Here is a 21,478-nt window from a genome sequence, read left to right on the forward strand (position 1 = left end):
CGGGATATCCAATTAAACCTTGTTTCTTTTGTTTTGAAAAGTGACAGTTATACTCTGATTGGTTTCTGTGAGTCACGGTATATATAAAGTGATCCAAAAGAGTACCTAAATAAAAATGGATGTCCCTGCATCTACTGTCTACGCAAATAAAAAGATCCAATTGAATCTCATTTGGTTTATATTTGTCAGTTTATCATCCTGTTTTCATTCAGGCAAAGAGCATGAAATCCATATGAAATCCTGTAATGTGTGAATGTTTACTGATGTGTAATTTTCCCTGCAATCATCGTTTTTGATGTACATAAATGAAGATTTACTAGTCAATGCAGCGCAACCAAGCATAGTCACGGCAGCATGTTCACACTTGTGTGTGATGTGCTGAAAATGCTGTACATTATTTTCAGATCTTTAATGACTGTTTGGTGCTATTCTCATAAGGAATTTTCCATGTGGATTTTATGCAAATTATGATAATACTAGTATGCCCGCGGCGAACATTTAGCCAAATTGAACCCAGAACATACGTACGGAAATGCTTCGCTAGATAATGGCTAGATCATATTGTATATTAATACGACAAAATCTGGTAATAAAAGATGCGTGTGAAACCTAATCGGCTAAGCCGCGCCCTTTTATGGGTTTTTGGGGATTATTTTAATGGAACATTTCTCCAATTTGTAAGTGCAATGATATATTTGGCCATGGACTCTGAAGCAAAATGGCACATTTCCAGGGGTTATTGCAAGCTGAGCCCCTATACATGCAAATGATAATGCACTGTCTCACCGTCTCCCAGCCTACCGCCTATCAGCGGCTGCCGGCAGCTCTCATGGAAAGCAGAGAAAAGAGGCGTAGCTTTCGAGGCGCAAACCAGGTGCTGATTGGCTGGGAGTTGCGAGCCTGGAATCGACGTGTTGGAGAAAGTAGGTGAGGGTAGAGCACAGCAGCTTCACGTGTTGTGCCGCCCATGCGCCCTCCATCAATATGTAATAGCTGCGTCACGCAGCCAGGCGGCCAATCAGGAGCCAAACTGGGCAGAACGTAAGCATTGTCCGCACATGGCTAGGGCATGGGGTCCATGTAAGAGCACAGACCAAGAGTAGTGCTTGAGAACAGCAGCCGGCGGCGGTCACCCCTATCCCGCTTCCGGCTCTGTGTTCTGGTAGTTTTCTTGACATTTTAAGGTTAGCTATACCAAAACATTTATTATGGTTTTTGTCAATATTTTTATTTTATTTTTTAAATCAAATTTTATACGGTTTTATTCCAAATGCTGTAATTTATTGCTGATTGAAATCCGTTGCAAAAGAATCATATTAATATCTTAATTATGGTGTATACACACGGTCAGACATGGTAGGATGATATTAACGATATAGTTTTATATCGACCAGGTCACTACAGGGACCGCGGGTCGTTATGGTAGTTTGGGTGTTGGTGGTGTGCTGGATGACCAATATCGATCATCCAGCACATGCAGGATGAACAGACAACTATCATTATCGCTGTCTGATCTGACCGTGTGTATGTACTTTTAGTCTTTGAGATATTCAATTGCAGAGCATTCCAGACAAAGGGACTAAGCAATTTTTATATACAATTTCTGATTCTGCAGTGAGGATGCTGCACTGGCATTTTCCTCGCAATGCATTCACTGCTTTCACTAAACCCTATGACGAAAAATGCCAGCAGTGCACACAAGCACTCTCTGTGAACCTTGGACTGCTAGGCACACTGTATGTCCTGTTGTCTTGTGTCTATGTTCCATCTATTTGCTGGTTTTGAAATGCTGCGATGTTTACAATATTAAACTTCAATCACATTGGATAATATATTTGCCTATTAAGACACTATTGAGGTAAACATTAATTTCTTCAAGGTTCTGGCAATAGTACACTAAGCGGTCTGTTTTTTTATTTTTAAATCAGGTATATTTAATTTTTATAAAATATAGTGCGGAATAAATGCAAACATGCAAGAGGAACATTTCAGAACAGTGGACCTGATTCAGATTCGCTCGCGAGCGCACAGAGGTCGCAAGCAGGTCGATGGTCCCTCACTGCGACGGGCGCTCCGTTGCTACGGGTCTCGCACCAAAAGGGGGTGGCTGCTGATTTGGATTGACAGCTCGCCCCGTTTTGGAGGCGGACATGGGGGGGTGGCTAAACAAACGTAGGCGTTCTCGAAGGAACGCCTGCCATTTGTGGGAGGCACCACTGACATCACCAGTGATGTCAGAGGAGAGCTTCCTGCTCTGTTAGCGCAGGAAGCTCTCTGGGGCTTGCGACGGACGAGACTCTACCACAAGGGTCTCGTCGCAAGCCCCAATGGTCGCGACCATCACCTGGCCGCTCGCTTGCTAACCGACAGCTTAGCAAGCGGCCAGGAGGCCGCAACAAAAGAAAAAAAAAACGCCCTGATTCAGAGCAAGCTCTCTTAAAGAGTGTCCGGCTCTGAATCAGGCCCAGTGTACTGTATGTACACAGTAACTAGTTCATAGCCTACACCTTCCATAAGCCAATGTGACATGTTCCATGCCTCCACAGCTTGATGCAAAATGGGGACAAGATCCCTAGAGGATTTAACGGCCAGAAGAAACATCAAAGGAGTCAATAAGGTTGCCACCTGCTCACCACGGAAGCCCACCAAAACCTCTGATTGACGGTCCCACATCCAAGACACTAAATGCGACAACTGTGCTGCTAAGTAGTATATTCTAAGCTTAGGAAGGGCTAAGCCACCCAAACTCTTAGATCTGGTAAGCATTTAGTCTAAATTTGGCCCTTTTCTTATCCCAAGCAAAAGCGGAGACAAGCCTGGAAATAACTGGAAACACATACAGATATTTGGGTTGCATAGCAATTTTGAAGAGGTTAACCCTCCCATCACAGTGAGTTGAAGATTCCACCACACGTGCAATTTTTGCTTAAAGGAGTCAGTAACTGGGTTAAGGTTAAGTCTAACACAGTTTGAGACATCAATCTTGATCCACATCTCCAGATATTTGAAAGAAGAGGGTTAACTGCAAATGTTGTGGAAAGGATTCAAAAACCGGGATGGGAACTGCTTAATGGTGTTTGTTAAAATTAAATCCGGAGTAGAGTCCAAAAATATTGATGATGGGTAATAGAAAGACCACAGATATCAGGATGTGAGGGGATGAGACAAAGTGGGCACCCCTGCCAAGCTAAAAAGGGGCGACGTAAACCTGTAAGTACAAACACTAGCTGTTGGACGAGAAAAGAAGAGCTGAATCCAATCAAAAAAATTAGACCCAAAACCAATCCGGTAGTCTACCAGCCACAGATATCGCCACTCCACTGAGTTAAAGGCCAAGGATTCCACCATTCCCCCTTCCCGGTGAAGCTAGAACACTGAATATGAGTAAACAACCAGTCTGGTCAGGTTGTAGTAATTATGAGATCACTACATTGAGAAGAATAGACAGATGTTTAGCAAAGATTTCGACATCTATCATCAACAAGCAGATTGGCCTATAAGAGTCTGCATATACGGGATCCCTTCTAGTTTTAAGTACAACAACAGAAAGTGACTCTTTTGGAGACTAAGATAAAATATTTGCAAGTTTTAGATTATTAAAGTGATAATAAATAAGAGTTAAAAGTTTTTTAAACCTCTATGGGAATGCCATCTATACCCAGAGTGTTATCATTAGGGAACTCTGCTATGGCAAGATTAAGCCAAAATCCACTGCCTCCTGTGACAGACGCAGTAGCAAAATATTATCAAGGTAGGATGAGACTGTGGCATCAGTATATGTCACTCTGCCCCCTCCCCGGGATGTCACTCTGATGAGCATGTTTACAAAAAAAAGCAAACAACCGATGTGATTTGTCAAAGTGATAGCCCATTCACATTGTGCCAGCAAAAACTATTCTCTACTCTGTATCTGCCTGAAGGAAATGTGCAGGCACTTGCACAGCGCTGACTCGTGCTGCCTGTTTTAGACTTTAATTTGTGAAAATCTGTTTTTAAGAAAAGTCTTGAAGGCATCCCACATTAGCAGCTGAATTATCACTGTGGTTGCTTGCAAAGAAGACCCTCCCAAGCGGACATGAGGTTTGAGCCAACACCCATTAGGGTAAGCCAAAAGATTTTCACTTTTCAAAATTGGAACCCTCGTTCCAGAAGTGGAGAGTGGTCACAGCTATCTCTAGGAAGGTATGATACCTTGGATATCATGGGCAATTTCTTAGGTACCAAAATGAGATCTATACTTGAGAAAGTGAGACGTAGGCACAGGACTGGACCCAGGTCTACTAGCACCCTATGCGATAAATGTTTAGAGTACTGCCAAATGTTGTTCCCAGAGGAAAAAAAAACACATTGTCTCCACAGGAAATAAAAAATTTTTCCCCAAGGGAAAATATAAAATGCACATTAATTACCACAGCCCCCCGCAGAAGACTGATCTGACTGAGAGGAGCTCTTAGTCCCTCCCTCAGCCGCAGACGGCAACAGAATACTGCAGTGCAGCCTCAGTGACTTAAGCTGGGTACACACTGCACAGATATATTTGCAGATGATAGTTGTTCATACACACTGAACAACCATCATTTGTGTGTTGGGAGGGGACGGGTTCCGCTGACCAGGGCTGTGTCGCTCCCCCCTCCCCATGGCTGCATACCTGACGCGATATGTCTGTGAACGACGACGTTCACAGACATATCGCTGGTACACACTGGCCAATGGGCACCCGATATATTGGCCGGTCAATTAAAAACTGTGAAATTTTAGGCCCCCATTTACCAACGAAGCATAACCCTTTTAGCGCTTGCTAAATGGCTTGTGTCCTCGTTTCTGCATTTAACAAACAGCCATAATCTAAGATTACGGCTGTTTGTCACCGCATCGCTCCCACCATTTTTTAGATGGCGAGAGCCATGCAGTCCCCATTGCCGGCAATGGAGACCCAGTGGTGCCTTTCTTGCTTCAGCGAAGCCTTCCTGGCACTGCCGGGTCCCCATGTCATGCACATGTGCAGACGGACCGTCGCACATGAGCATTAACACCGGAGCCTTGTCGCTGGCAGCGTTAGGCTGCCAGCAGCTCAGTAGAGGATCTTGCTGAGGACAAGGACTTCGCGGGACCTCACCGGAGGGGTAAGTATTGGTAAACAGCATTGAATATTTCATAGTATTACAGTGACACTAAATGAAAATATCCATTGGTATTTGCCTTCTTTGGTAAATGGGGGCCATAGTCTGTAAAGACACATACAAAAGGCATAGGAAAGATGGTAAAAAAAACACTATTGAGGTGCTTCACAGACGACAGCTGGAGGACACCTCTCTAGCCAGTCCATGACTTCCTGCAGAGTGGTGAAATGCGATCATCTACTTCCGATCTGCAACAACTTTCAGGCGAGCAGGAATCAACATAGAAAATAGAAGTTGTAAGTCACAGAGTTTCCTTTTAACTTGAGTAAATTGAGTATAACATTTGTGGACCTAAATAGCAAAGTCCAGGAAGACAGAGATGGCAGGCCAACTGTATTCCTGTTGTGGAATTTGCCATTAAAAGGGCGGGAAGGTGCACCAGGCTGAGGGTTGGAAGGAGATATGGTGGGTCCTCTTAATGGCAAACTGTGAAGAGAAGGCTTCCCTGCTAAAGTCACAGATCAACTAGTTCTCAAGGAAAGTCTCTGGAGTGGAGCCTTCTGCATGTTCAGGAAGGCCAACAAGATTATTGCATCTAAGTTTGCCTTTTACTTTTTTTGTTTATATCAAGTAACTTAAATGGTGAGGTCGGCAAGATCGCTTTTCATGGTGTCAATCACATCCTTCAAATCAGAGAGATTATGCTCAGCCTCCCCTGCTCTCTCCTTCATCTTCTCCTAAAGCCAGGGTACACACTGGGTGATAGAGCGGCTGTTTAATCAACAATTTTAATTATCCAAATTATAATTGCGAGCGCGTCAGCAGGTGTCTACTCCAGATAAGTCTGTGAATGACGTTGTTCACAGACATATAGCATCTGCAGCACAACAGATGGATGATTATACCTGCAGATATTTCGGTGCATCTGGCTGTGTGTACATGTGGTCAGCCGGCTAACAGTACACTTGCTGCAGGAACCACATGTGATTAACCGCTCAATTCAAATGCCCGCCCAGTTGTGATGTCAAGGAACACACATCGGCCCGTATTCAATTTGGGAGCGAAAAGTCCGTGCTGATATTCCAGGGATAAAGTATCGGGCGCATGCCCGCTTTATCCCCGTATTCAACTAGGAAGCAGCAAAAACAGGAGCCAACGGAAAAGTAAATATCGCAAAAAATTCTGGATTTTTCGGGTTTTGTTCATAGGACCCCCCTAAAGATGTCCAGACATGGGGGTTTAGCCCTGCAGAATGTGTTCTGCATTTTTAAATAGCCGCGGCAGGTGTTTTTTTCCGACATTAGAACAAGTGATGCAGAAGAGTACTAACATATTTTTAAGTCCCTAAGCTCATTTTTTTTTAAATTCTGCAAAATAGTAGCCTATTCTAGAAAACACCTGCCGCATACTTACAGAATACACCTGAATCTATTGCGCTATTTTTAAAGACTGTTCCCCATTTGTTTTTGTTTTTTTACCACAAAATTAAAATAATTTTTTTGGGGTGTCCCTATTTTTTTTTTTTTTTACACCGTTCATTTTTATGCTCTATTCCTAGGGGTGCAGGGTTAAAAAAACATTTTTTTTTAAGCCTGCAACTTTAAACCCCAATTCTCACCTTTTTTTTTCGCCATGTAAAACATGATGAAAATTTATCCTCATTTTTTTTCAAAGGCTTTTCGAACCCGAGAAAAGTCTTTGAAATTGAATACAGGGATGGTTGAAATAGGCGAAAATGATGTCATCAGCAATAAATTATCGCTGATTCCGACTTTTCGCAGCCTAATTGAATACCCCCTATCGAGCGGCTGATCGGTAAATCTGTATAGCTACCTGATCGGCTGCTGTCTCAGTGGATCTGTCGGCACTGTGAACCCATCTTAAGTGGTGATGGCCTGCCAAAGCATTGCAGTGGAGGAAGGATCTGCTGAAGTACCAGCTCTGGAGGCTCTGTGTTTCTCAAAGCTAGCTGTGGCAGCTGCTATGTGGCCAGTTTTCCCCATTGTAAGAAGGTGCAGCTCTCAAATAAACAAGTTACTGAAGGCAACTGAACCACCTAATACATTGTTTCCCAAACCCGCTCCTCATGGTAATAATTAAGACTCTGTTCTCTTGCATGGATAGCCTTAGTACTTGGACTCTGAGTGTGCCATAATGGTCGGATTTGGGAAACTTTGATTTAATACATATAGGAGGCAAGGTCCAAGCCAGTGGCGTAACTAGGGTATTTGGAGCCCAGGGCAAATTTGAAAAGGGAGGCCCCCCCCCCCATGTGCGCGCGCCGAAGGCACGCGTGGCAAAAAAATGGGCGTGGTCACTTAAAAATGGGGCGTATCAACATGACACACCCCTTTATTTTCAAACTGAACATTCCTATCCATATGCACCTTAACCCCAGTAGTACCCCTTATACAGTACCCCCAGTATGCAGTTGTGGTCCCTCTCATGCAGGCCCATAGTAGTGCCCCTTATACAGTATCCCCAGTAGTGGTCCCTCTTATACAGCCCCCAATTAGTTCCCCTTACTCAGTACCCCCAGTAGTGGCCCCCCCAAATGCAGTGCCCCACGTAGTGTTCCCCCTTATGCAGTGCCCCCAGTAGCAGTCCCCACAATGCAGTGCGCCCAGTAGCGGTATCCCCTTATGCAGTGCCCTTTTATATAGTGCCCCCAGCAGTAGTACCCCCCATGCAGTTTTCCCAGTAGTGGTGCCCTTATGCAGGCACCCTATAGTGATCCCCCCTATCTAGTGCCCCCTGTAGTGGTCCCCACAGTGCCCCTAGCAGTAAGCCCCTTATATAGTGCCCCCAGCAGTAGTGTCCCCCCCTCCCATGCAGTGCCCCCAGTAGTGGTCCCCCTGATGCAGGCTCCCAGTAGTGACCCCCCCTATCCAGTGGTCCCTGTAGTGGCCCTTCCTATTATTGCCCCCAGTAGTGGTCCCCCGAGTGCAATGCCTCTAGTAATACTAGGCCCCTTTTAGAATGCCCCCAGTGGTAGTCCCCCTCCCCCCAAGTAGTAGTCCCCAGTAGAGTAGCCCCCCCCAGTAGAGGTCCTCCCAATGGCACCCCCAGTAGATGTCCCCCCCAGTAGTAGCCAACCCCTCCCCTGTTGTGCAGATAGGTTTAAAAATAAATAAATATATATAAAAATATACTTACCTGATTCCACGCTGCTCCTGTCCGCGATGCCGCTCCCGCCCTCCAGTCCGCCCGGGCTGGCGCGCTCAGCATTATGGGACTGACGTCATGACGTCAGTCCCATTACCCACTGCAGCTCTTGCAGTGGGTGCTGCAGCAGTCAATGAGAGTCTATCTGACTCTCATTGGCTGCTGTTTAACACACGCCTCGCCGCCAGCGCTGGCGGCGATGCGTGTGTTATGCACAGCCTGAGCCCGCCTCCTGGCGCTATTGGGCAAGCGCTCAGGGGGAGGGAACGGGCTCAGGCGTGCAGCACAGGACCGGCGCTGGAAGCCTAGTGCCAGTCCTGTGCAAATGTGTAGCGCTGACCGCACTCATTGCGGTCGGCGCTACACTGGCTATCTAGGGCGGGCGGGCCGGTACCGTGGCCGGCGGCGCCCCCCCCGCGCCGCCGGTCCAACGGCGCCCAGGGCACGAACCCCGCTCGCCCTGCCCTAGTTACGCCACTGGTCCAAGCAGATACTGCAGAGATGTGGATAGACAGCATTACTGAATTTATTGAAAACTCCATGCTAAATGGAGCTTTCCCTCTCCAGACTACAGAGCAGCAAGGTTGAACAGTCAAAGTACATACAGTAGATTCCTACCTAGCATGGAGCCAGGCAACCAGTGTTTCCACTTGCAAACCGTCAGATTTTCTGGTCTCTACCTTTTTTTTTATCCCTCGTCAAATTCCCTGTTAACTCTATCAAATTGTGATAATTACATAACAGGAGAAATAACAAAATGAACTACAGGCAAAACAAATTGAAAACTGAAAAGGAAATTGTATCTGACTAGGAAAAAAAAACACTATACCTTCACATTGCAGATTTCCCTGCAACCAGGCTACTGCAAAGTAAGAAAACCAGGGAAAAAAAAGTGAAAGCACTGCTACAAACCAGGAAAACTAGGGTGAAAAAACAAAAGTGGAAACAGTGCTGCAAACCAGGAAAAGTAAAAACAAAACTGGAAACACTGCTGCAAACCAGAAAATGAACAAAGTGGAAACACTGCAGACAACAGCCAGCAAACAGAGAATCCAGGATTCCCCAGGCAGAAGAACAAGCTCTAACGAGGACAGCTACCAGCAAGTCAGTGGAGGAAAGGGCTAGATACCTCGGCAGCATAAAGGTACTGTGCACAGCATTAACCAGCCACAAACCATACTGCTCACCACCAGTGATGTTGCTCCACCCAAAGTGCCGCAGTGATTGCAGGGGGTTGAAAAGTTGCAGGCAAATCCATATTGCTCTCCACGACCGCATCGGGGCACCTACAGAACACTTCCAGCTGCTCTCTTCCCCATGGCAGTCCTCAACAAACCTGTATAGACCATATAAGCCGCTTCAATGCCCTTCAGACTTCCCCACATGTCAATAGACTATCTCTGGTGGCCAATTTATAGTTTACCACACAGTATTGCCCCCAATTCATCACATGCCACATAGGGCCTCCAATTAATAATAATTTTATAGCGGACATTAGGGACATTTGAACTGATGCTACACTTAAGCTGGCCATACACTAGACCAAGGGTTCTCAAACTCTGTCCTCAGGACCTCACACAGTTCACATTTTTCAGATCACCCAGCAGCTGCACACGTGTATTCTTTAATCACTGACACATTTTAAAAGATGCACTGTTTGGGGTCCTGAGGACCGAGTTTGAGAACCTGTGCACTAGACCAACTTTCATCCAACTGGTCGGTTGCCTGTTTTTTTTTTTCCCCATATTCAATTCCATTTAGTTTTGCCTATTCAAAAAAAGTCAAAGCACTGAAATAGGCGATACTTTTCTCCACAGAATAGCAGGTGAAAAAAAAGTGTAAAATCTATATTTTGGGGTGCAAATGTTGGGAAACCACTCAAAACCCTTGGAACACCCCTTCCCCTCCAATAGCTAATTCACCCCAAAAAAAATTTAAAAACTCTAGGAACACCCCAAAAAACAAAAATTGAGACGAAAATGAAAAAGATGGGGGGATAACTTAAAAAACTATCGAAATACGCTTCTGGGGGTGATCTCAGGGGCGCCGAGAGGAGGGGGAGCGGGTACAGATTACCGGGGCCCGGGCTTCCTGAGGGTCCCGGTGGGGGCCCGGGTCTGGCGCCGCTCCCCCTCCCTCACAGCAGCCCAGCACACAGCGTGTGCTGAGCTGCAGTGGAGACTGCTCATGGTTGCTGAGCAGCAGCCACAGCAGTCTCCTATGCCTGTGGAGGGGAGCGATCACACTGATCGCGCCCCCCTGGCTTTGAGCAGGGCTGAGGGGGCACAGAGTGCCCCCCTCCCCAACGCGCAGCGCCGCGAAAGCTGCAAATCTTTTTTTTTTTTTTGGGAAGGGGGCATGGCCACGCCTCCCACGATTAGGCCACGCCCCCTATTACCCGGGCCCGCTGCGGCTCTCAGCGGCCCTGGGTGATCTAAGAAGGGGCAAAGTGTTTTTGGGATTGCAGGTGCTTGTATGATGGAGGAATTTCACTTTTCTAAAACTTCACTTTAGAGACATTAAAATATGCTAGTACACATTTTCAAGTAACTCAAATTTGACAAGACTACTTATTTTCACCAAAAAACACTGCTTAATGCCACTTTTGCAAGGACGCTAATAACAAGCATTTAAAACAACTTCAGTACCCCAAATATGTTTTTTTTACAGCTATTGGAAACCTTCTACATTGATCCCCAATGGCAGCCCTCTTTTCTGCTAAATTTCCAATAAATGCGACTCAGCCCTCCCCACATGCCACTCATCCCCAGGGGGCGCAGAAAGGGAATGGGGAGCATGTATGGGCACGTTACCTTCAGAACCTATGCCTGGTACACACCTAAAAGATATATCTGCAGATCGAGTGGTACACACTGAACAACCATCATCTGTCTTCTGGCCACGGGCTCCGCTGGCCGGGGGTCACGCCATGCCCCCTCCCTGTGGCCTCTGCTGCAAGTGTACGGGTGGTCATCTGACCGCCAGTAAACACAGCATGATGGACAGATATATCTGCCATCTGCAGTGCAGCACAGCCAATGCAATATTTCTGTGAATGACGTCATTCACAGACATATCGCTTGGACACAGGTGATCGACCAATATATTTGCAAGTGTGTACCCAACTTAATTTCTCTATGGCCCTTCTCACACCTGGAGCCCATAGAGGAATGAGGGGGGAGAACACGTTGTGCAGAATACACTTCAATTCCTCCTCCTTCCATGATGTTCAGAGTTACCTCCCTGAGTAGTGCAGAGAAGGTCTCGAGGTGGAAGACGGCTACTCCTGTTTAGTCTTATTCTCCGCTTTATGGCGTAAAGCAGATGAGAAACAAAAGCAGGGGGACTATGATCTGGAAACTGTGGATAAAAGCTCACTGGATTGTCTTTTGTCCACCAATGTCATACAGTGTCCTTGGCAAGTTATCATTCAGCAAATGCAAAACTATCTAGAGAACTGTGTTCTATTGCCCATGTATATCTGCTTGTAAATCGTATAATTGCTCTTATGATTGCTGGAAACATGACAAACATTACCACCAAAAAATAAAATAGAAAATGCTCTTTGGGAAATGTAGTATCTTATCTTGGGACATTTTACCGTATGGAATCTGTCTCCTTTTTTCTAGTGCTGTGGACTTTGTCGGGAGCTGTTACTTCTTAGAATCATGCAGATGCAAGCTGAAAAATGTTGCTTGCTTAAAATGGTAAAAAAATATTATTGCTTTGTTTTTCTTTCTGCACATCTTACATACATGCTACTAGTGTTCAGAGCTGCTAATTTTAGGAGATGCAACAAGCTTTTTAAAAAGTGGAGACATTGCCCATAGCAACCAATAAGCTTATACCAAGCAATATATAGAATGTAGATTGAAATATTGCCTGCGCAATCATATGATTAATACAAATAAAGTGTTCGCTCTATGGGCCTGATTTTGTAAGGATCGTAATTGCAAAGCTGCACTTAGGCAGCTTTGCAATTGTGATCCTTTGCTGATATAGTAATGCACAGAAGACATCACGCCTCCTGTGCATTATTCAACTAGGCTGCGTTTAACGCAGCATCGGTTAATCTGTTTACCGTTTCGGGTAAAGGAGGCTGTAACCGTCCCTTCCCCGCCCCCAAACGACAGCAGAGTGTCAATCACTGAGAGTCTGCTGCCAGTTTGCAAGCGGGCTCGCAAACCCGTTCTGCACATGCGCAGAATGGGTCTGGCACCTGCGCAGATTCGCAAACAACGGCTGTTTTGAACTACAAATACCGGCATGCCTTGCAACAGTTTTATCATGGCTAAAAAGCAAAACCGTGACAGAGCATGCTGGGATGTGTAGCTCTACAACAGTTGGGGGGACACTTATTGCCCATCCCTAGTCTGGCCGCTTGAATCCACTGTCTGGTATTACCACTGAGCTTCATAGAGTGAAGAAGTCATATGTTAGATAGTAAGCTCAACGCATTTCCGTGCTGTTTAGCACCTTTATCAGGAGCATCGTGTGCCATTTTCAAGGAGGATTCTTCTAAAAGCCTCCTGCTAATTGTCCACAGGTTTTCCAATTATGGAGATTTTTCAAATCTCTCTCCAGCTACAACTCAATTTAACCCTTCAGTTAAACATGTGCATGTACAAAAACAAATTTCAAAAGACATTTTTTGTGTTAAAGAACATTTCTATATAAAAAATATATATATTTTTATATACTTGTATACTCAATGTCTCTATTCGATTATGAATTTTGGCATGAATATTTAGATGTATTATATGGATTCCAAGACTGCATAAATCCTGTTTGCGTAATGTATCTAACCCAGTGTTTCCCAACCTCGGTCCTCAAGGCACACTAACAGTTAGGTTTTATATCCATGCCTGAGCACAGGTGGTCAAATCAAAATACTGTAACTGCAGTACTAATTAACACACTTGTTTTCAAGTATGGCTATCCTTAAAACCTGGAGTGTTAAGCTGGCCACACATCTAAAGATTATCTGTCCAACCAGCCAACTAGTAGATTGGTTGAAATTAAAATCTGGTAAGGAATACAATCAGCAACTTGCTCCCAGACGCTGAAAGATAGACCAAAACTGTTGTATAAACAAATAGTTTAAATCAAACATTTAACAAACTTCCCTGACGACCATTTTCATCTGTTTTCTGGCATGTAGGAGTAAATTTCTGATCATCATTTACTCCCATTCCTTACCAGATTTTCATTCCAACCAATCAACAAGTTGGCTGGTTGGATGTAAGTTGTTCTAGTGTGTGGCCAGCTTTAGTGTGCTTTGGGAACCCCTGATCTAACCTATACACATTTTACAATATCTACAATAGACCGATCCTTTAATGTATTTGAACCAATTTTCTCGCGAATCCCATAGTTACCCACAAACTACGCTATTTTAATTACAGGTTGAGTCTCCCATATCCAAAATGCTTGGGACCAGGGGAATTTTGGATATTGGAATATTCCGTATTTTGGAATATTTACATTCTATAATGAAATATCTTGGGAATGGGACCCAAATCTAAACACAGAATGCATTGATGTATTATATACACCTTATACACACAGCCTGCAGGTAATTTTATATATTTTTAATAATTTTGTGCATCATAAAAGTTTGTGTACATAAATGAATTTCATGTATGTTTCATATACTCCGTATACACACAGGGCCTGGTTCAGACCCGGTCGCAAGCGCTGAGCACTCGCAACCGGGTCGATGGTGGGCCAGTGTGCATGCGCACGACGGAGCCGGCACTCAGTCGCTCCGGGTCTCGTACCAAAGGGGACGTGCTGTCGATGTTGAGTGACAGCACGCCCCCTTTGGTGGGTGGACCGGGGGAGTGGTTGCCCAAACAGAGGCGTTCACATGTGAGCATCTCCATTTGGGGGCCGGCCCCACTGACATCACGAGTGGAGTTTGCGTCAACGAGACCCTACCACAAGGGTCTCGTCGCAAGCCCGATGGTCGCGATGGTCTTGACCATCGCGACCATCTTCCTGGCCGCTCGCTATAGCTGTGGGTGGTCACCCACAGCTATGCAAGCGGCCAGGAGACCGTTAAAAAAAAAAATAGCCCGGCCCTGATTCAGAGCGAGTGCTCTGTCAGAGTGTCCGGCTCTGAATCAGGGCCACAGCCTGGAGGGCTTTTTTATACGGTATTTTAATAATTTTGTGCTTTAAACAAAGTTTGTGTACATTGAACCATCAGAAAGCAAAGATTTCACTTTCTCAGTCATGCTAAAAATATTCCGTACTCCGGAATATTTGGATATGGGAGACTCAACCTGTATTTTCATTTCTATTTTCTTGATAAACTTAGGAGATCCATAAGACGCACTAGTGTTCAGTGGCGTAACTAGGGTATTTGGAGCCCAGGGCAAATTTTAAAACTGAGCCCCCCTCCCCGCAAAAAAATGGGCGTGGTCACAAGGGTCAGGGTCACTTAACAATGGGGCGTGTCAACAGGACACATATACCCCATTTCTCGTCACTCTTAACATTCCTTTTCATATGCACCTTAACCCCTGTAGTGTTCCTTATACAGTCCACCCTATGCAGTGCCCCCAGTAGTTTTGGCTCTTATGCAGGCCCCCAGTAGTGCCCCTTGTACAGTACCTCCAGTAGTGGTCCCCCTTGTGCAGCTCCCCATTAGTTCCCCTTATACAGTGCCCCCAGTAGTGGTCCCCCTTATGCAGTGACCCCAGTAGTAATCCCCTTTATGCAGCCCCCCAGTAGTGGTCCCCACTATCCAGTGCCCCTTGTAGTGGTCCTCCCTATTTAGTGCCACCAGTGCAGTGTCCCTTGTGCCTCTTGTAGTAAGCCCCTTCTATAGTGCCCCCAGTAGTAGAACCCCCTTATGCAGTGCCCCTTATATAGTGCCTCCAATAGCAGTCCCCCCCATGCAGTGCCCCCAGTTGTGGTCCCCCTATGCAGTGCCCTTTATATAGTGCCCCCAGTAGTAGTCCACCCCCTATGCAGTGCCATTTATATAGTGCCCGAAGTAGTAGTCCCCCCCCTATGCAGTGCCCTTTATATAGTGCCCCCAGTAGTAGTCCTCCCATGCAGTGCCCTTTAAATAGTGCCCCCAGAAGTAGTCCCCCCCCCTATGCAGTGCCCTTTATATAGTGCCCCCAGTAGTAGTCTCCCCAGTAGTGGTCCCTGATGGAGTGCCCCAGTAGTAGTCCCCCGATTAGTGCCCCCAGTAGAGGTCCCCCTAGTGGTGCCTCCAGTAGTAGTCCTCCCAAGTAGTGCCCTCAGTAGTAGTCCCCCCAATTAGTGCCCCCAGCAGAGGTTCTCCCCAGTGGCGCCCCCAATTACTGCCCACAGTAGTAGTCCCCCCAATTACTGCAGCTAGTAGCAGTCCCGCCGATTACAGTGGTGCCTCCAGTAGTAGTCCCCCCAATTAGTGCCAGCAGCAGAGGTTCTCCCCAGTGGCGCCCCCAATTACTGCCCACAGTAGTAGTCCCCCCGATTACTGCAGCTGGTAGCAGTCCCGCCGATTACAGTGGTGCCTCCAGTAGTAGTCCCCCCAATTAGTGCCAGCAGCAGAGGTTCCCCCCAGTGGTGCCCAAAGTAGTAGTCCCCCCAATTAGTGCCCCCAGTAGAGATTCCCCCAAGTGGTGCCCCCAATTACTGCCCACAGTAGTAGTCCCCCCGATTACTGCAGCCGGTAGTAGCCCGCCAATTACTGCCCCCAGTAGAGGTGCCTCCCCAAATTCATAGCGAAAAAATTAAATAAACATAAAACTTACCTGCATCCATGCTCCGGCCCCGATCCCGGCGCCGCGACGTCCGCACGTCAGCCCTCCCGGGCTGATGCGCTCTGCATTATGGGAGAGACGTCATGACGTCTCTCCCATTACTCACTGCTTTAGCCGGCTCTTGCAGTGGGCGCTGCAGCAGCCAATGAGAGTCTATCTGACTCTCATTGGCTGCTGTTTAACACACACATCGCCGCCGTGCGGCAGTGATGTGTGTGTTAGCACAGCCTGAGCCCGCCCGCCTCCCACCCTCCTCCTGGCGCTATTGGGCAGGAGGAGGGAAGGGGCTCGGCTGTGCAGCACAGGACCGGCGCTGGGAAGACTAGCGCCCGGTCCTGTGTAAATGTGTAGCGCTGACCGCACTCACTGCGGTCGGCACTACACTGGGTAACTAAGACGGGCCAGTACCGTGGTCGGCAGCGCCCCCCCAGTACCACCCACCCCCCCACACACACACACCGCCGGTCCCAGGGCACATGCCCTGCCCTAGTTACGCCACTGCTAGTGTTTGTATATATTAATAAACCAATCCTTTTGTGTATAATTAACCAGTTTTCCTCATGGACCCTAATATTACCCACAGACCGCACTATTATCTAATAAGCTCATAAAATACATGAACACACTAATATATAAGTCAACCTGTATTCAGTTCATATTCTGATGTATCAAATAGTGATGTGAATATTAAATCCCATCATTGTCCAGCCACCCAAAAAGGATGCAAAGTAAGGCAATGAGAACAATAAAGACAAATAATTCCCTGATATCAACAAGTACCAGGATGTTAACCATGAACAAGGAAAATATGTACAGTATATATTAGCAATAACCTATTTAGTTATTATTATTAATAGCATTATCAGACTATATCCCATATTTGGGAAGAGTAGCCTGAGTGAACTCTAGTGCTATATTCACTCTATGTCAAAGTTTGTGTCTGCAATTGCTTCAGGTTGCATAGTTGCAAGTTACTATTAACTTGTATTGACACAGTCACCATTCTTAGGGGTCAATCCTATTAGGTGCAAAATGCGAGGTGCTAGTTGCTATTTTCACTTTGAATTCGCATAGTGAATTTATTTTGCAATCCAATTTGCAACTCTCACTGAATCAGTCAGACTGAATTTGCAACTTTCCACTCGCACCCCCCTGAGGGTGAGAGATGGAAAGGAAAATCTTTATTTTAAGGTTAAAATGGCGGGATACTGTGCTGAACCCCTTGGTCACCCCCCCTCCCCCCCCCCAATCACTAAGACATTTGGGAGTTTCCAATTAGCTTAATTAGTCCAATAATCACATGTAATTTTGGGGGGTAAAAATAAAATGACCTCAAATTACCCCCAAATCACCTTTTTTGTTAGTTTAGGCACCCCAAATTTAATTACAATCATTTTTTAGTTGAAAAATAATTGTTTTAATAAAATTTTGTTTACAATTTTTCAAGGTGCCGTCAAAGTACCCCCAAATCACCCTTGTTCCTAATTTATTTTGCATTTTTCGTTTAAATAGTTTTGTTTTTTATCAATTTCTTGCATTTAAAAAAAAAAACACAAATCATCCATTTGACACCATTTAAAAACTTACAGTACCTTCCTAATGCCCACAAACAGCCTTCTATATGGTCCTGCTAACAAAATTATCCTTTTTGGGGGGTCCAGGATGGTCTCCCCACATTTTCATGCATGTCTTGCAAATCTCATTTGGCAGTCAATTCGCACCGCTCTGCTGTGAGTAGTGTGAATAGGCATTTTTAATTGGATTGGAGAATCCTCGGAAGCGCGCTTCGCTGCGAAGTGTGCGAGTTTCAAGAAACAAATATGCTACCTGTAATTCGCTCCTAATGGGGTGTCTAATTCTTTTAGATGTACTTTATAAGTGTGTTATAAGTAGGGGTGTGCACCGGCCACTTTTCGTGTTTTGGTTTTGGATCTGGATCTTTCTTCGTGTTTTGGATCTGGATTGGTTTTGCCAAAACCACCCTTCGGTGTTTTGGGTTCTGGGTTTTGTGTTTTGGATCTGTATTTTTTTTTTAAAAAGCATAAAAACAGCTAAAATCACAGAATGTGTTGATTTTTCTGCTCTTATGCTATTATTAACCTCAAAAACCTTTAATTTCCACTAATTTCAAGTCTATTCTGAACACCTCACACCTCACAATAGTGTTTTTATGTCCAAAAGGTTGCACCGAGATAGATGGATGACTATGAAAAGCGACACGAGTGGGCGGCACAAACACGTGGCCCATCTAGGAGTGACACTGCAGTGGCAGACAGGATGGCAGGTTGAAAAACTAGGCCGCAAACAGTAAATAATGCAAAGAAAAAAAAGAGGTGCAAGATGGAATTGTCCTTGGGCCCTCCCACCCACCCTTATGTTGTATAAACAGGACATGCACACTTTAACAAACCAATCATTTCAGCGCCAGGGTCTGCCACACGACTGTGGCTGAAATGATTGGTTTGTTTGGGCCCCCACAAAACAAGCTGGCAATTAATCTGTCCCTGCACAAACTGGCTCTACGGAGGCAAGATGTCGTCCTCATCCTCCTCATCCACCGATTCCTCACCCTCTGTGTGGATGAGGATGCACACAACACTGCAGAGTATTAACTCGTCCCTGCCGGAATCCACCACTGGTCCCTCTGTACGTTCTGGAGTCTGGTCTCCCTGGAAGAGTTGATAATTAATTTTTATGAACATAATCTTCTCCACATTTTGTGGAAGCAACCTCCTACGCCTTTCGCTGACAAGGTTCCCGGCTGCACTAAACACTCTTTCGGAGTACACACTGGAGGGGGGGCAACTCAGGTAAAATAGAGCCAGTTTGTACAGGGGCCTCCAAATTGCCTCTTTTTCCTGCCAGTACAGGTACGGACTGTCTGACATGCCTACTTGGATGCTGTCACCGATGTAATCCTTTAACAGACAGACGCACGCTTGTCGCTGCTGCTTTGAGGATGCAGGTGCGGCTACTGCGCATACATTTCACACACAAACACAGAAAAAAAGAAGATGATTTTATTTTGGTTGGAGTGCACTTTGGGGGTTACACCACCCTTTAACAGAAAGACGCACGCTTGGCGCTGCTGCTTTGAGGATGCAGGTGCGGCTACTGCGCATACATTTCACACACAAACACGGAAAAAAAGAACATTATTTTATTTTGTTAGAGCGCACTTTGGGGGTAACACCACCCTTTAACAGACAGATGCACGCTTGTCGCTGCTGTTTTGAGGACAGTATCATATGCAGTGACAGTAGACTTGTCAGAAATTGTTGACACATCCTTCAGTCCGGACCAGATGTCCAAACCGGCCCTTGACTTATGACACAGGCGCACGCTTGGCGCTGCTCCTTTGTTGATGCATGTGCAGCCACAGTGCACACAATTCACAAACACAGAAAATATTTTTTTATTTGGTTTGGAGTGCACTTTGGGGGATACAGCACCCTTTAACGGTCAAGCCAGCCGGCCCTTTACTTATGACACAGGCGCACGCTTGGCACTACTGCGCACACAATTCACAAACACAGAAAAAATATTTATTTTTTTTGCACTTGGGGGGAGCACCCCTGATGGACAGAGCACCCCCTGGACAACACTACAGCACCCCTTTAGGACTGGGACACTGCACAGGACTTTGGAGTGGACACAGCCCCTATGGACAACTGACTGCACAACACAGTCCAGCCAGCCCCTATGGACTTTGGACTGGAGGAGTGGACACAGCCCCTATGGACAACAGCAGCACAACACTACACTACACAGCCCAGCCCAGCAAGCCCTAACTCCCACCCTCCCTCTTCACTGTCCACAGCCGAGTGAGAAAATGGCGCTGACGCGGGTACCTTATAGAAAATCCAAAACCCGCGAGACCCGGAAGGTTTTGCCTCGATTTCAGATCCGAGACAGGCGGGAAAAGTCGAGCCTGACTCGAAATCCGAACCCGATCACCCCTAGTTATAAGGGTATTTTATGTATGAATTTGTATATGTTTTTTCTTTGGGAAATTGTATATAGAGCGAACACTTTATTTGTTTTAATCATATGATTGCGCAGCCAATATTTCAATACGTCTTGGAGAATGGTACACAGTGTTCTTGTTTTGGCAGCTGCACCTTATTGATTACCTAGTGTTCACTCTAGCTCCGACGGCAGGCAGGGCTCCGTAGCGTGCGCGCTCCCGAAAAGGGGGCGTGGTCATTGAAAAGGGGGCGTGTCTATAATACGCATCCCCTTTACGTCACTCTTGGGGGCGTGCCTGGCACTTACGGACACGCCGGGCAGCCCCCAAGCGCTGCTGACAGGAAGAATAGATGCCGGGCGCATGCGCCCAGCATCTATTCACCGGCGGTGACTGGGCCACCGCACATTTTCCTACTCGTGGGACACTGCGACCCGCGGGTGAACACGGCACCCGCAGGCTGTCTTAGCTGGACGCTGCGCTGTGAGGGCAGGGCTTTTCTTGCCATCCAGAAGGAGGGCAGGGCGCAGCGCCCCTCTAAAACAGCCTCGCGGGAACGCTAATTACCTAAACTCAGACTGCATTGTGAGCGCCATTGTTAGCTAGAGCTTTGTTCTTTTTAATATATAGAATGTACTTGGTAAATGCTAGCTAGAAGCTGATTGGTTGTTTTAGGAGGCTTGATGCATCTCCCCCTATATCTTGCAATATTATAAATATTTATGAAAATGTCGCATGGCTAAATATGTACTTTTGATAGAAAGCTGAATGAAGACTACTCCTCTCTCTTTCCTTATAACTCTCCTAAACAAACAGAAAAATTAGGGTCCAAATCCGTAACCATATTTAAACCTAATGTTTCCCATTGCACTAAAAAAATGTTTTTCTTTCTCTGTTTCACATTTCTAGTGGTAATGAGGTTGGTTACCATGTGGTGGCTCCATGTCTACCTTGTCTGTTGTCCTGTAATAATGGCCACTTCTGGATGTTCCATAGCCAGTGTGTATACAGCATCAACCGCCTGGACCAAACAGGCAAGTATGGCTCTGGGAGATTGGAGGCTGCTGTTAGTAATTTTCTGTGTTCTCTCCTACTCACTATTCTATTGCCCCATTTCTATGTAGCTTTAACTCAGTGGTAAGTATCTGACACAATGATATAAATTGATTGAACAACTTCCATTTTATGTAAGTATCAACAGATGCTAAAAAAAGACAAAATGTCTCTAATGCAATCATAATTATATTAATAATTTATTTTTAGTTAAAATTCTCCATCCTTTTTTGCAAAATTGTCACTGTATTTGACAGAACTTCAGTTCTAAGAAATATAAAAGAGGAAAAAGTGATGATATCCACCAGTCGTGTGTTGCCGCCTCCTGACAGGGCTGGCAACAAAAATCTTGGGGCCCAGTACACTGATATTTCTGGGGCCCCTCCCACGACCCCCACACCCTCGAACCC

The 21,478-nt window shown here is 45.8% G+C and overlaps 1 protein-coding gene across 1 annotated transcript in view; it reads left to right on the plus strand.

The window, feature by feature from the left end:
* RUMY1 (regulator of UNG2 and MKLN1 interacting yippee protein 1) overlaps nucleotides 1–21,478 on the plus strand; it is a 90,083-nt gene that overhangs the window by 23,642 nt on the left and 44,963 nt on the right. The window contains exons 3-4 of the mRNA XM_088448550.1: nucleotides 11,915–11,992; nucleotides 20,925–21,049. Of these exons, the coding sequence (XP_088304676.1) occupies nucleotides 11,915–11,992; nucleotides 20,925–21,049 (203 nt within the window). The remainder of the gene's footprint in view (nucleotides 1–11,914; nucleotides 11,993–20,924; nucleotides 21,050–21,478) is intronic.

This window comes from Taudactylus pleione, unplaced genomic scaffold, assembly GCF_031769625.1.
Source record: "Taudactylus pleione unplaced genomic scaffold, aTauple2 ptg000458l, whole genome shotgun sequence".
NCBI lineage: Eukaryota > Metazoa > Chordata > Amphibia > Anura > Myobatrachidae > Taudactylus > Taudactylus pleione.